Below are 15,378 nucleotides of genomic sequence, written 5' to 3'. Positions count from 1 at the left end.
CTCCCCCACTCTCTCTTTCTCTCTCAAAAAACTAAACTTAAAAAAAAAAGACTGGGCTTTCCCTCCAAAGAGCTCCCCACTGCGCTTCACACAGCCACGCAACTCGAAAGAACAGGTGCTCGGGGCCCCCCCCGGCCCCCACCCCGTCAGCCCCCTTCACAAGTGACACCCCACACACTGATCTACGTGCGCCCCCCCCCCCCCCCCCCCCGAGCTGGCTGGCCCTGCACGGACACGGCTGCCAGGCTGCCAGGCTGTGTTTCTGCGGGAAAGCTACTCACGGCCGCGGTGGGGAGCCTCTGCGCGCAGGCCACGGGGAGCCGCAGCTTCCAGTCGGTCTCGCCGTCCAGCTGGTCCGTGCGCAGGAAGCACGACCCTGTGGAAGAAGGTGGGCGCCGTCTACCCCCGGGCAGCTCTGCGCAGTTCCCGCTCTGGCCTTCGTAAAAATCCAACCGGTGGCCCGCAGCCAAGAGGGGAGACGAACGCCCCGTTTCCCGCTTGCCCTGTAAGCTCTCGCGTCCGGAGATCTGGGTTCAAATCCTCACTCCGCCCCCAAGCAGGAACCTGGGCCAGCTCCTTGACCTTGCTAAATAAACACCGGCAGGCCCTGTCTGGAAAACGGGGAGGAACGCAGGCCTCGGGAGGTTGCTGTAAAGACCTGGGGGTGACCGAGCCCCCAGCACGGTGGCTGGCATGACACAGCTGGCACCTCGGGCCACTCTGGGCAGAGTCGTCTACACTCCTCAGGAGCCAGACGCCTGGAAGCCAGACCAGAGGCACCACGTACCAGCAGCATGCCCTTGGGAAGCCGCCTAGGCTGTCCGAGCCTCGGTTTCCCTGACTGTGAACACGGACACAGCAGCAGCAGCCTCACACGAGGAAGCCTCGACGGCTGATCCTGCCAGACGGCTCGGAACACAGAAGGCGCTACGAGCGGGCCCACGCTGGTACCTACTGGCCCGTGAACGCCTATTTCAGTCTGGCGCACAAGTCTCAGCAATGGGTTAGCCGTGTGTTCATCAGACCCCGGATGCACTGAATTCGTGGACACTGCGGCCAACACCTCTGGACACTTAAGGAGAAGCACATCTAGGGGCCTCTTGAGTGGCTCAGTCGGTTAAGCATCCGACTCTTGGTTTCGGCTCAGATCGTGATCTCACAGTTCATGAGTTCGAGCCCCAAGTCAGGCTCTTCGCTGACAGCACGGAGCCTGCTTAGGATTCTCTCTCTTTCCCTCTTTCTCTGTCCCTCCCCCGCTCATGCTCTCTCTTTCTCTCTCAAAATAAATAAACTTTAAAAAAAAGAAAAAAGGGGGGGCCACCTGGGTGGCTCAGTCGGTTAAGCATCTAACCTTGGCTCAGGTCGTGATCTCATAGTTGGTGGGTTTGAGCCCCACATCGGGCTCTGTGCTGACAGCTCAGAGCCTAGAGGCTGCTTTGGATCTGTCTCTGTGTCTCTCTGCCCCTCCCCCGCTCTCTGTCTGTCTGTCTCTCTCTCTCTCTCTCTGTCTCTCTCTCAAAATAAAATAAAATAAAATGAAATAAAATAAAATGAAATAAAATAAAATGAAATGAAATAAAATAAATTTAAAAAAATAAAATAAGACAAATAAGAAAAAAGAAAAAAAACGTCTAATTTTTTCTTTTTCAGGGGGGGGGGGATACATTTCAGGGGCCCTACCCATAATGGTCTATCTTCACTGACAAGGACGTAAGAGCCAACGGAGGACACAGCTGCAGATTTCACAGAAAGACTTTCAATCTAGTGCCTTCTACCCCACCTCTGGGCTTTTTAAATATATTATTAGTATAAAATTTCATCTATACTTTTATTTGATTGATAATAAAATAGACTGCAGCCACCTCAAAGGAATATAACGGGACTTTTTTTTTCAGATGTTCGAAGATCTGATGGCGCCTGTAGGCAAGAGAAAAACGGCCACAACGTTTCCTCGCAACGGCTTAAATAACAAAAAATAAAAAGGAGATTAGAGTCAACAGATGAGTGGGTGGGCGGCCATGGTGGTGGCCCCACCGGGAAAGACCTGCCCCCAGCGGGGTCTCCTTAAGAGGCTGGAGCAGCTCCCTCAGGCCCAAGTGGGCTGTGATAACAAACAAACCGATGGGTGAGGGGAGGCACGGCCCCGCCACTCATGAGCAAAGGGCCAGAAAGGCCACCTACCTCTCTCCCCCGTTTCTCTACCGTCACACTTCTCCTGGCATTTCCTCCGAAGAGAGAGGGTGTCTGTTTGCTTCTGCATGTTGGACACACTTCCTTATCCCGCCAACCCCTGAAGTTGAGCCTAACAGCAGCCCAGAAAGGAAGATCACGGCCACCGCGTGCGACTTCACCAGCTGTGACCCAGCGTGGGCCCGACTAATTGTATCGTTGTGATGATCTGAATCTATTGAGCTGTGAGCCCCAAGAACGTTTTGGTTTTCTGTTGTTTTTTTTTTTAAAGACTCCTCTATTAAAAGAGATGTTTTTGACTTGCCTCCATGGCTCCAAAACGATCATCTACTTCTGTTCCATTTTCAAATGATTATTTTGCCAAATTACCACTGAAAGGTTAATGGTTATTTTCAAAATTGATCCCAGATGTTTACCGTTTTTTTCCGATGTCCTCAGGAAGATCATGTCAGCAGGGACCCGCTGGTTCTGCGTAATGAAAAGAAAGACTGTTACTGTGAATGCCCACGTGTGGGGTTTCCGCCTCCCCCCCCCCACCCCGCCCCTCTCGGTGGGGAGGGGGCCAGAAACCCACAGCCTCATTGAAGTTTCTGCCTTTGTCCCAGACAGATTTGGGGATTTATTTGGTTTTGAATCTGAAAAATCTTGCACGCTGCTGTTACTTTCCTAATCCCCTAGAGCTTCACTTTACCTCAAACCGACTTTGAGTTCTTGGATTTAATCCTTTTAAAAGAGCATAGTTCACTTCCTACAGAAACCAGTTACAGTACGATCCCATTCCGATCAAATATTATTCCAAGACTCTCCAGGGCCACCCCCAGACCCGCTACCTTCCCTTCCAAAAAGACAGCTTTTAAAAAGAGATGTTTGCCAAAGTTACAAACATTTATTAAGGGTGCTATTTTAAAAAATGTGTCTTCTGGCCTCCTTACCGTTCTCATATTACACTTAACCCCATCTCCCCACAAAACAACAGAAAAGTACTATGCGTATGTCACAAAATGCAAGCTAAAACTGCTCAAATGGTAAAGGACCAATATTTTTACGTGCTTACTCAGCAAGCAGACCTCTAGGAAAGATTTTGTAGTAAGTTAAAAAAAAAAAAAAAAAAAAAAAAAAAACAGATGCAGCAAATAGGAAATCAAAACTTAGGGGAGCCTGGGTGGCTCAGACGGTTAAGCGTCCAACTTTGGCTCAGGTCACGATCCCCGCAGCCTGTGAGTTCGAGCCCCTTGTCGGGCTCTGTGCCATCAGCTCAGAGCCTGGAGCCTTTGGATTCTGTGTCTCCCTCTCTCTCTGCCCCTCCCCCACTCACACTCTCTCTCTGAAAAATAGATCAACATAAAAAAAAAATAACTTGTACTTGCGTGTTTATAAGGAGAATTTCTGGCTAACCAACCACATAAACCTTGAAAAAATATTTTATACGTACGTCTCATGGGGAAAAACATTTTCCTCCCCAGGCAAAGCTAGAGGAGAAAAATCCCCCAAAGCCTACATTCAGTTACACAAATACCAGATACACAAATCCACATGGTTGGGCTTGGGAACTGGCAATGACTTCCCACATTGCCACCAAACCCACACGGCAGCCTGGTCACAAACTGCGAGACGCCACCCACCTTTTCAACGATGATAAGGTCTCCAACCTGGATATTGGAGCTCTTCACTTTCACCGTCCCTGCGAAGAAAGACATCCAAGATACGTCACGTATGAATGCATTTCAACTCCTCACGCCTTTGCAGAGTGCCCACTAGCCTGCAAAGTCAATGTCATACACCCAGAAGTATGCGCCTCCCCTGCCCGGCCCACCTCATCAACACTGCCTGCCCCTCTTCGGAGAGATTCACCTGCTGCGGGGGCTGCTCGAGGAGTGAGTCCCCACCCCTTCGAGCCCCGGAATAACTCACCCCTCACTTGAGGCCTTCTGCCTCACCGGTGCCATATAAGCTTTCCTAAGTCGGCACCATGACATTCATTCGGCCCCAAAACAAAACAAAAAACAGCACGGAAACGGGGAAGAAAATGAAGAGTCAGATCCACAGACAGAAGGGCAACTCTTAATTTTCAACACCCCTAGGAAGAATTTGGGGCCAACCGAAAATGACCGATTTTTTTTTTTTTAGATTTGCAATTGCTAGATATTTTGCTTCTGTGATGATGTTCAGACTACACAACTTTCGCTGGATATCTGGATAAACAGTAACAGCTCACATTAAACACCTATCCTGTGCTAAGCACGGTACAGATGCTGACAGAGCGACAGCTTCTTTTACCCTCACGACAGCCCTCAGAAACAGGGATTATTGTCTGAAGTTTTCAGAGGAGGAAAAAAGGCTCAGACCCGCACTATACCCAAACGCCTAGTCTCACGGAGAGAACAGGTCAGAGCCAGGATTCACACCACCATCTGACTCCAGAGGGTGAATAAAAAATACCAAAAAAAAAAAAAGTGAGCTCAGTTCAACCCCCCCCCCCCCAAACACATGTACTGAGTGCTATGCTATGGGAATTCAAAGATGCAAGACAGTCCCCTTATCCTAGAAAAAAAAAGCCTGGTCTCCAGGAGTCAACAACATGCTGGTGGAGACCATGGCAGCGAACAGTTTCGGTTCCCAACTGGGCCAACGACTGTTCCCCACCAAAGGCTAAAATCCATTCTTAGCTCCAGCACACCAAAAAAAAAAAAACAAAACAAAAGAAAAAAAAGAAAAAACGGGCGCCCGGGTGGCTCAGTCGGTTAAGCGTCCGACTTCGGCTCAGGTCATGATCTCGTGGTCCATGAGTTCGAGCCCCACGTCGGGCTCTGGGCTGACGGCTCAGAGCCTGGAGCCTGCTTTGGATTCTGTGTCTCCCTCTCTCTGACCCTCCCCCTTTCATGCTCTGTCTCTCTCTGTGTCAAAAATAAATAAACGTTAAAAAAAAATAAAAGGTGGGGGGCTGGATTTGGCCCCTGGGCTATAGTTTGCAAACCCATGAGCGGGTGAGAAAGAGAGTCAGACAGATGCTGTTAAATAGTGTGTGAAATGATGCAGGGGAGCCCAGTGTGCACACAGAAGCCCCTTGATCATGCACTCAACATTCCAGCAGCATTTATGGAATGCCTGCTGTATGCCAGGTCATGCGCAGGTGGGGATCCACGGAACTCACGGTCTAGTGGAGGGAAGGAGGCGATGGGCAAATAATAATCGGGTGGGAGGGGCTCAGGGAGGTGCACGAGAGGTGAGACGGGAAATGGCCAGATGAAGGACACTGGTGACCAGCAACCCAGGAGCGGAAGGCACGAGATTGGAGAGAGTGCGCGTGTCAGCTGTCCACACACCCGTGTAGTCGCAGGCTGCACCTCCTTCAGCGAGACCAGAAGCACCGATGGGAGACAGGGACCGGCAAGAGACAAAGGCCGAAGGGCTGGTCGGGGCCCGGTGGTCCTAAGAACAAGTCCGGAGAGGAGCCGGGCCTAGATTCTGGGGGCGGGGCACATTCTCACACATTAAAATCTTCGAGAGTCTTTGGCCTTTTGTAAAAAGCCCATTTAACTTACAAACTATCAGATCAGCCGAGGGAGAAAGGAAATGACAGGAATGGCTCTCGGTCCTCTGCAGGGAAGTACCATTTTCCCCAGCACCCAGAGCAAATGTTGAAGGGGAATCACTCGGCTGTTACTCCCTCCCTGTTCACTCAACAAACGCCCGGCTCTCACGGAAGAGGGACATTCGCTCACTCATTTGAGCTCCGCTAGTTTTGAGAAGAACTTAAAAGACACTGACGGGGTCATCTAAGCGTACGACTCGAGACTTCTACAGTTTTTCACAGCATTTTCTACTTTCCACACAATTCAGCGTGTGTTTGTAATAATTATCCACCACAATCAAGGCTTTCCAGAGCATTCCAAGTTATCGCTACGGAAACAACTTTTTCAAGGAGGTTCCACAGGGTTTCATTTTCATTAGTTTTGTGTTTAATTAAATTTCATCACGGTAACAGCACCGGCAGTAAAAAAGGAAAGCATGCAAACACTAATAACAACTTCTAGACAGAATGTAGCAAGTGGCGATGAGCTGGGCCGTCAGTTGCTCTGAGGGCCTTCTAGACTCTTCCAGCGTGGGCATCTCACTCATCTCACATCAGTGTTTAATGTGCCTCATTTTCTCAAAACACAGGCCTAAATTCAGTTCGTGGGCCTGAGCCCCAGCACGCTGGAGAGAGACCCACAGCCTCAAGCGTTCGTTATGTCGAGACATCTGCAGAGGGAATAGAAGATTTCCACCAAAATCCAAAGAGTCAGAGGGGCGCCTGGGTGGCTCAGTGGGTTAAGCGTCTGACTTCGGCTCAGGCCATGATCTCACAGCCTGTGAGTTCGAGCCCTGCCCGTGTTGGAATCTGTGCTGACGGCTCGGAGCCTGGAGGCTGCTTCGGATTCTGGGTCTCCCACTCTCTCTGCCCCTGCCCCACTCATAGTGTGTGTGTGTGTGTGTGTGTGTGTGTGTGTGTGTGTGTGTCTTTCTCTCTCAAAAATAAATACAACATTAGAAGAATTTAAAAACACACACAAAGAGTCAGAGCATTAGAAATGGGGGGAAAGAGAGTCCAAAGTGCAGAATTCTTTTCCTGCCTGAACATTTCTTCTGGTCCCACCAGGGGGCAACAGGAAAAATAGGCAGAGTCGCCCTTTTCTTCCTGGGGAGTTTACCAAGGCGTTGCTTGAAGGAAGGGAGATCATAAATTCAACATGGCCCTCTGTGCCAATGAACTTTTCCTTCACCTGAGCTTGCCCCGGCTTTCCCAAACATAAATTTACACATTGTCTCTGGTTTTAGTACTCAAATTTAAGCCGGCGGACTGACCCAAACGATCACGGAGCCCGTGTTCCAAAGTTGGAGACCTAGCTAGAAATCTTCTTTTACGTGTAACTCAAAGAGGAACGTGCATCTCAAGTCTTATTAAATAATAACTATACACGTATACGTGTGGATGACGGCAGGACGGAGGACAAAATCAGGAGGGTTATGCTGGAAGGGGGGATGGTGATTCTTTCTGGAGACATAGGGAATTTATGCCTTTCTCCAGCACGTATGCTTTCTAAATTCTTCATGGTGATTTGTTTGTTTGTTTGTTTATAAGCAGGAGGGGCTCTTCCAACAAGAAAAAAAAGAAGAACAAATTAAATTCGCTCAAACTTTTAAGTGACCAGACCCAGATCTTTCCCTTCTACGACGGAGTCCTGATTTATGATCAGCTAATGTGAACCCTGCCTCTCCCTGTCCATCTGATCCACCTCAACAAAAAGCCCTTTTAATCCGCTGTGCATGCCAAGGAGTCTCTGCCTGAGGCCGGCCGGCAGATCCTTGAGACAAGCTCTTCTACTCTGTCCGTCTGTCATCCACCGTCTGGGGAAGGGACCAGCGGAAGCCACTTGGAAACCTTCGCGGTGGCTCCCTCATTAGCATTTCAGCGCTGGGGGGTGGGGGGAACCTTGCAGCTTCAACGAAGGGCTATCCCCAGCCTCCCACTCTCTAGAGCTAATCATGCAGTCTTGACCATAAATTTGGACTTCCCTTTCCATACTGCCATTTTTTTTTTAGCCATCAAAAAGGCACGGTTCAGGCCTGCGTGCAGGACACATGGTTAGCGTGTGTCTAGGCAGGTGTGTATTCTGAATGAGGACAGACATAAAACCAAAAGGAGAAAAGGAGGCAGAAATAAAAGAGAAGGGAAAGCAGATACCAGTGTGTATGTTCCAATGGTTACTGGGCTTTCCATCAGCCACGCCCCACAGCTGGCTGCGGAGGGACAAAAGGAGCTCGAGGTGGCCCCGGCTGCTGCTGCCACGGCCGGGGCGGGGGAGGGAAATGAGGGGGGAAATGGGGACAAAATGAGATCAACTAGCCAGGCACTGGGGGCTGGGATTAACTCACACGATGAAAAAAACCTTCAAACCGTGGAAAGGGCTCCAAACACATGATTCCTAACCTTACATTAACAACTATTTTGAGTTTTCTACAAATGGAAAGAAAAGGAAGGAAGGAAGGAAGGAAGGAAGGAAGGAAGGAAGGAAGGAAGGAAGGATGCAGTTAAGCGTCCGACTTTGGCTCAGGTCACGATCTCATGGTTCATCATGAGTTCGAGCCCCACATCAGGCTCTGTGCTGACAGCTCAGAGCCTGGAGCCTGCTTCTGATTCTGTGTCTCCCTCTCTCTCCCCCTCCCTGACTCAGGTTCTCTGTCTCTCCAAAATGAATAAACATTAAAAAATAAAAATAAAGAAATATGGGAAATACAAATGGCACATCTCCAAGGATTACTACATGTCTCCAAAGACAGCAGGACAGCTCCTACCGCCCTTTCCCTGCCTGGAAGAAGACACCCTCCCCAACACCCCACCGAGAAGTTAGCAGACACAGGTACTTCCCTTTTTTCTCTCATCTTCCCTGAGGTTCCTAAGGCGGAAGGAGAGCCAGCCCCGGGGGTGTGCGGCCCGTGTGTTCACACAGGCACCCCCCCCCCAACCCTTGAGTGAATGAAAGACCAGTTATCAAGTTAAAATTCTTAACTTTTCAACAAGGAGTCCTGAAAAGTTAAAATTCTTAACTTTTCAACAAGGAGTCCTGCATTTTCATTTTGCACCGGTTCCCACAAACAATGTAGCCACTCCTGCAGCGAACTAAAAAACTAAAAACACCGAGTAACCTCTTTGGTGCGCAGCGTACAGGAAAACCTGGCCCCATTCTGAGAACTGAAGGCCCAGAACTTCCCCCTTCCCAGACCGCTCTCCTCTTCTGGTTCTCCTCACACCCAGCCTCCCACCTCCAGCCTCTGGGATTTTTAGATACATTTGCAGAAACTTTACAGAAGTTGGGTAAGAGATTTTTACAAAGGTTAAGTGGGAAACTGTCTGCTGGCCACATCCTAAATCATTAAATGCCTTCTATAAAGTAAATTTATCCCTTTCAGCTTTCGACACTCTACCCAAGTCACCTCTGGGCCAGAGTTTATAACAGGGAACAAAATTCCAATTACAAGAGCTGTTTATTTCTGTGGAGATGGACCCCAAGCCTTTCATAAGCCAAAAGCTGTTGAGCCCAAACTGTGCTTTTCATGGATGACAGCTTCAGAATAAGACCAGTTTGTCTACACTGCAGGGAGAAACCAGATGTTTCCCTGGAGTCCAAACAAGCAAATGACAATTCAGTCAAACTGCAGAACGGCCCGCAAAAAAAAAGAAACTTCTTAAAAATAAATTCCGGGGCACGAGTATGTGTGGGCCTATGTTTTGACCCCGAACACCTCCAGCCCTCCTTTGATTTTCCATTGTGCATGCAGGATATGGATTGCTTTCGTAGCCACATCTCCACCCACCGACCCTGGTTAATGTATTACTCTTGAACTCACACTCTGTGACAGTGATGAGTTGTAAATTTCCTGGGGTTGACATTAAAACGCCTCTGCAGACCCGGCAGAGTTCACAGGTTTAAAGCTGAAATTTTCATAATCCGAGAGACTTGTCCGCATTCCCCAGAGCCTAAGACTGTTATTTGAAAACAGGCAAAGGGTTGAAAAGCATTATTATATATTCCATGGCCACTTCGTAGGGCCTTCCCCTAAAATAGCGGGAACTTAAAAAAAAAAAAAAAAAAAAAAAGGCTGAGGCTTAAATGTAACAAGTTTATGCCCAACAGAGGCTTTTAAAATAAGTATATAAATGGTCCTCCCTGCTTCTGGTGCTCAATAATGAAGAAACACAACAACATCACCCCAGCGTCAGGGGGATTATCTTTTGGGAAAGATAACACCTTAATGTGTATGTGAGATTGTTTTCAGGTTTTTTGTTTTGTTTTATTTTGTTTGACTTTTTTTCTTAATTTTTTTTTTTAATGTTTATTTACTTTTGAGACAGAGGGAGACAGAGCATGAGTGGGGGAGGGGCAGAGAGAGAGGGAGACACAGAATCTGAAACAGGCTCCAGGCTCTGAGCTGTCAGCACAGAGCCGGATGCGGGGCTCGAACCCACGAACCGCGAGATCATGACCTGAGCCGAAGTCGGACGCTTAACCGACTGAGCCACCCAGGCGCCCCTTTGTTTGGCTTTTTTAATTACACAACAGATGAGTTCATCAACGATTTGCAGTAAAGAGAAGTTGAGCGCTTTGAAAAAGCGAAGAAACCCACGGGTCCGAAATACCTTGGCATGTCTCGGAGAACGGTATGAGAAAAGTGTCTGGCAAGATCTGTTTTAAGTAAGACTTGCAAAAGCGAATGCTTTGGGTCTTCATGAGGAAAGCCTGGGCAGGGGAATACTTTGCTTCCCAAACTGGATTTGAGATCCTCAGTCAAGGACTTTTGTGGTACTTTTGCTGTGGTTAATATCAAAAGGACCATTCACTGGAATTCTCTTCTCTCAAAAAAGCATAACACGGTGTCTGTTGATCCTGGGTGCAGGGACTACTTAGTGCCAGGCCTTGCGGACGTGATCTCTTCTTCTGGCCCCTGCCACCGCTGTGTCCCACCAGATCTCGGTCAGGCCAAGAAGCCTCAGGACTTGATCCCCCTCTTGGCCTTTACTGGAGCAGGAGGCATTAGGGCAGGGCTGTATGTCTCGTGCCCGGGACTGTTCAATCCGGATGTCAGCAGGGATAGGAGGAGGAACCCAGAGCCCTGGGGGAAACGGGGTCCCAATGGTCAATACAAGGTTCTGCTCAGTGACTGCACATTACAGCAAACTAGAGAAGGGCGAGACTTCTACCTGAGACGTCTCCCTATAAAGCTGCTTACAGTGGAGGTCTCCCAGAAACCCTCCACACAATTTTCCACTTACCCAGGAAATAGTTCCCCTCTAAATGCACAAAATCAGGGTGCCTGGGTGGATCAATCGGTTAAGCGTCCGACCTCGGCTCAGGTCATGATCTCATGGTTCATGAGTTCGAGCCCCATGTCGGGCTCTGTGCCAGCAGCTCAGGGCCTGGAGCCTGCTTGGATTCTGTGTATGTGTGTGTATCTCTCTCTCTGTGCCCCTCCCCTGCTCACACTCTGTCTCCCCCTCTCAAAAATAAATAAACATTATAAACGCACGAAAGCATGTTGGTGTATTGTGTTGGGGTTTGCATGGATTAATAAATATCTGAAACGTGAGGGAAATACAATTAAAATTTTTTAAAAGTGTAAAACATAGCTTAGTGTTCTCCCATGCCTGAACAGAGTTTATACTATGAAAAACACAAACAGTACTTGGGTTTGGGAACACGAAGTTTCCATTTAGTTAACTACCCACGAGCGAAACAGCTCTCCATTAATGAATGCATCTTCCCTATATCGTCGTACCTTCTCCTGATAAACTTCAATGGAATACAAATGCCAAAAAGAAAGACACGTATATCCTCTGACCTCAAAATTCAGTCACATGAACCACAATACTAACAGTCCAAAGCAGATTCTGAAATAAATTGGAAAAAAAAGATGTCACTCGTAAGCGGAAGTGAGACCCTGAGGTTATTCTATCACTAGGAAAGGGTGAAGAGACCCTTTCCAGAACTTTCTGGAAAGAAATGGAGAAGATGTAAGGTAGCGGCTGGGTTTTAACACCATACGTATAGCCCAGAACTGAAGAAAGGCGGATTCTCTCCATTTCACATAGACTTCCAGCTTATGACTTCTGGCTCGAGGCATGCCCAGATGTCCCCAGCAGGAAAGAAGCACCCAGCAACTGCATTCATTGTGCCTCTGTTTGCACTTTCTTTCAAAGCTAATTATCCGTGTGCCTCATTTAGCCCCTGATCACAGGTTAGTCTGGGCAAACATTCCTGGTTGAAGATCTCATGGAAATGCAAAGAAATCCACTGCCCTCAGCACCCGGGATCATCGAGGCAAAGCACTCCACCCCCAGATTTCAACTTTTGGTTTGAGCAAGACACAAGGAAAAAGAAATAATCCCTTTACTTACTATTCCCCCCCCCCCCCCCCCACCCAACCCAAATCCTTCCAGTAACAAAAAGAAGTTTTGCCGAGTCGGCTACCACTTCAAGCCCCCTTCTTCTTTGGCTTTGGGATGACAGTGCCACCGAATGCTGTTAGAGAAGACCCCTCAACTCACAAGAACCTCCCTCCAGTCTCTGATCTCGCTGCAAACGCATATTTCAAGGAGGAGAAGAAATGCTTATCTATCCCCAAGCGTGAGCCCTACTGGGTTCCCACCAACTTTGTCTAACGACTCTGTCCACCTTGGAATGAGGGTGCTGGGGTGACAAGTCCCTTTGGACTCACAAACGTGTTTTGAAATTCTTTAAATCTGAGAGCGCTTCTGTAGCGTATGTATAAAGGCTGAATGTCGTAGCTACGGCTGAGATACCCTGGGGGAAGCTGGTGCCCGCAGCTCCTGGCACACAGTAGGCGCCTAGACCCATAGGCCACGGACGTGCATTCAGACAAGCCGGGCTTCAAGTCACAGTCCTGCCCTTAACTAGCTGCTGCTCCCATCTGTAAAAGCCACCTGGCTGTCTAAGAAATTACACCCTAGACCTTCTTCAACACGTAGCCGGCTTTTGGTGGGTCATCGCTCATTTTTTTCCTACTGCGTTCCAACGTCAACAGTATTTTTTTCTTTTTTTGTAAAGAGTTGCAATTTTAAAGTTTATTTTTGAGAGGGTGAGACTGGGGAGGGGGAGAGAGCGAGGGAGAGAGAGGGAATCCCAAGCAGGCTCCACACTGTCAGCACAGAGCCGGATGCAGGGCTCGAACTCACGAACCATGAGGTCGTGACCTGAGCCAAAACCAAGAGTCAGACGCCTAACCAACTGAACTACCCAGGTGCCCCGAGTCGCATTTTTTAAATTATCTATTTAAATGGTTGGATACCTCACTAAATTATGAATTCCCACAATCCACAGGCCCTTGTGTTTATCTCTAGAATATGGAAACTTATGATATACTTGGGACGTGCTGTAGTCAAAACAAATCTGCAACAAAATGAATAAATGGTCATTTCCACCTGAACTGTTAAAATACTTAAAAACATTTCTTATTTGACATGACAGTGACATTAAAAATCAATCTAGCTGGTGTGTCATTTTAGATAATAGATTCCTCTACTGAAATACTATGATAATCTAAATGGAAGTAACAATTAGCAGAAAAAGACTATCATCCATTTTTCCTCCCAGTGGTGAGTGCCTTACTTCCAGGGTTTTTAGTTGTTTAAAAATCAATTTTTGTTTCTCAAAGTTTGAAAGTTTTTCAATTTCATTACCGTTCACGCTTCTAAAACTCTGGCTGTGCCACTGGCATTCTTAAAACTATGTTAACTCTTGCTAAAAATACATGTCATGAATCTAATTTTGACACATCAAACACAAATTGAGGGACAAGCTATAAAGCAACTGCCCTAAAACTGGCCGGTCCTTTTAAAAAAAAAAAAAAAAAATTTTTTTAATGTCTATTTATGTATGAGACAGAGAAAGGCAGAGTGTGAGGAGAGGGTCGGGGAGAGAGGGAGACACAGAATCCGAAGCAGGCTCCAGGCTCTGAGCTGTCAGCATAGAGCCCAACACGGAGCTCGAACTCGGGAACTGGGAACAGTGAGATCATGACCCGAGCAGAAGTTGGACGCTTAACCGACCAAACCACCCAGGTGCCCCTGGCCGGGCCTTTTCAAAAATGTCAATGTTGTATCAAAGAAAACCAGGGATACGTGCCAGACTAGAGGAGATAAGGAGCAAGGACAAGTAAATGTCACTGGCAACTCTGTACAGGTTTCTGTACCAGAAGAAAAAAAAAATGCTGTTAAAAACAGGGCATTTTAGATGCTCAGGGTGGCAGAGGAGGGGGAAACCAGGACATTTTAGGAACAAATGGCAAATTTTGAGTAAGGGCTGTAGATTAATAGTAATGCACCACTGTTAAATTTCCCGATTTCGACAACTGTACTGTGTTACGTAAGAGAAATGCCCCACTAGGAATTAAACACGGAAGTACTTAGGAGTAAAGGGAATGATGTCTGCAACTTAACTCTAACGACTTAAGAGCGAGAGTATCAAAAAGCAAATATGGCAAAATGTTAACAACTGATGTACGCGCGGTGAGGAGGGTACTGGAGTCCACCACAGGAGTTTTGTAACTTTGTTTCTCGCTAGACATTGTTCCCAAAAAATGTTTTCAACTCAATCGGCACAAGTACTGTTATCGTCAATCAGGAAGTGATATCAGAATGTAGGTAAATGACGTGGCCCGTATAATCCAGGGATCAAGGACTTGATAGGTTGGCTTCTAACCGTGTCTCAACTCTAAAAACGGTGTTGAAAAATACATTTTTAAAGATATTATGGGATACAAAAGAAAAGAGCTCTGCATGGACACACACACACACGCTTGTTTCATTTTGCTTTTGAATTTACTAAATGAAGATCTTGGTGAAAAGCCTCACTCAAGAAAATAGTAAGTAACTAAACAGGAAGGTGAAGGAAGCTTTCTTTCTCTTCCTCTCTCTGAAACCTTCCAGTTGGGCCTTCACACTCTGCTCCCCCCCTCCCCACTAAAGCGTGTCGAGTAACTATACTCACCTCCATCACTTTCTGAGCTGACAGTTTCTTCAGTGCTTTGGGGGGGGGCGGGGAGGCTTTCAGAACAAATGGCCAAGCAGGGGCTGGGTCAGTGTTCAGAACTCTGCTCGGTTTCCCCCATGGCTGCATTGGCATGACAACAGAAACCACGGGCCACAAAAGGAGACCGACAAAGGAAGACAAGTGTTTAATGCTGGAGCCATCTGCCAATTCTCCTAAGGATCTTTTCAAGAAGTGAGTGAAGTTAAAGGAGGAGCCGAGGAGGGAATCTGCAGGGGAGGGCACAAAAATCATTCACCGGAGACACAATTGCAATATGAAAAGGACCAAAGAAGGTTTGGAGCTGGGACAGATGAATGAATGGATTCCATCTAAATAGATCCACAGCACCCTCTCCAATGGGGCTTTTGTCGGTTGCCTAGCATTTCAAATGTTATAGTCAGAATATGTTATTAAGGGAGGATTTAATATACACGGGCCACAAAAAACACCCTGCGGAGGGGTCTTCTGATTACCCACGTGGAAAGCCCAAGCCACCTGCCTTTGCAAAGACTACACTGGGTTTTCTTTCTTTAGGCAGCAAGATGTCCTAAATACAGTAGTTTAGCCATAATAAAGCATTTTCATGCCAACGCTGCACCCC

At 47.6% G+C, this 15,378-nt stretch overlaps 1 protein-coding gene across 3 annotated transcripts in view; it reads right to left on the bottom strand.

Moving 5' to 3' along the window:
- The window catches only part of ATP9A (ATPase phospholipid transporting 9A (putative)), a 129,274-nt gene that overhangs the window by 73,878 nt on the left and 40,018 nt on the right, over window positions 1-15,378 (bottom strand). For all 3 annotated transcript variants that reach the window (XM_042930649.1, XM_042930651.1, XM_042930650.1), the window contains 3 exons: window positions 3,813-3,871; window positions 2,607-2,658; window positions 282-376 (listed from right to left, as the gene is read on the bottom strand). In XM_042930649.1, the coding sequence (XP_042786583.1) occupies window positions 282-376; window positions 2,607-2,658; window positions 3,813-3,871 (206 nt within the window). The remainder of the gene's footprint in view (window positions 1-281; window positions 377-2,606; window positions 2,659-3,812; window positions 3,872-15,378) is intronic.

The sequence above is a fragment of the Panthera leo genome, chromosome A3, assembly GCF_018350215.1.
Source record: "Panthera leo isolate Ple1 chromosome A3, P.leo_Ple1_pat1.1, whole genome shotgun sequence".
Classification (NCBI taxonomy): Eukaryota; Metazoa; Chordata; class Mammalia; order Carnivora; family Felidae; genus Panthera; species Panthera leo.
Note: the sequence above shows the minus strand (reverse complement) of the source record. Positions and strands in the feature narration are given on the sequence as shown.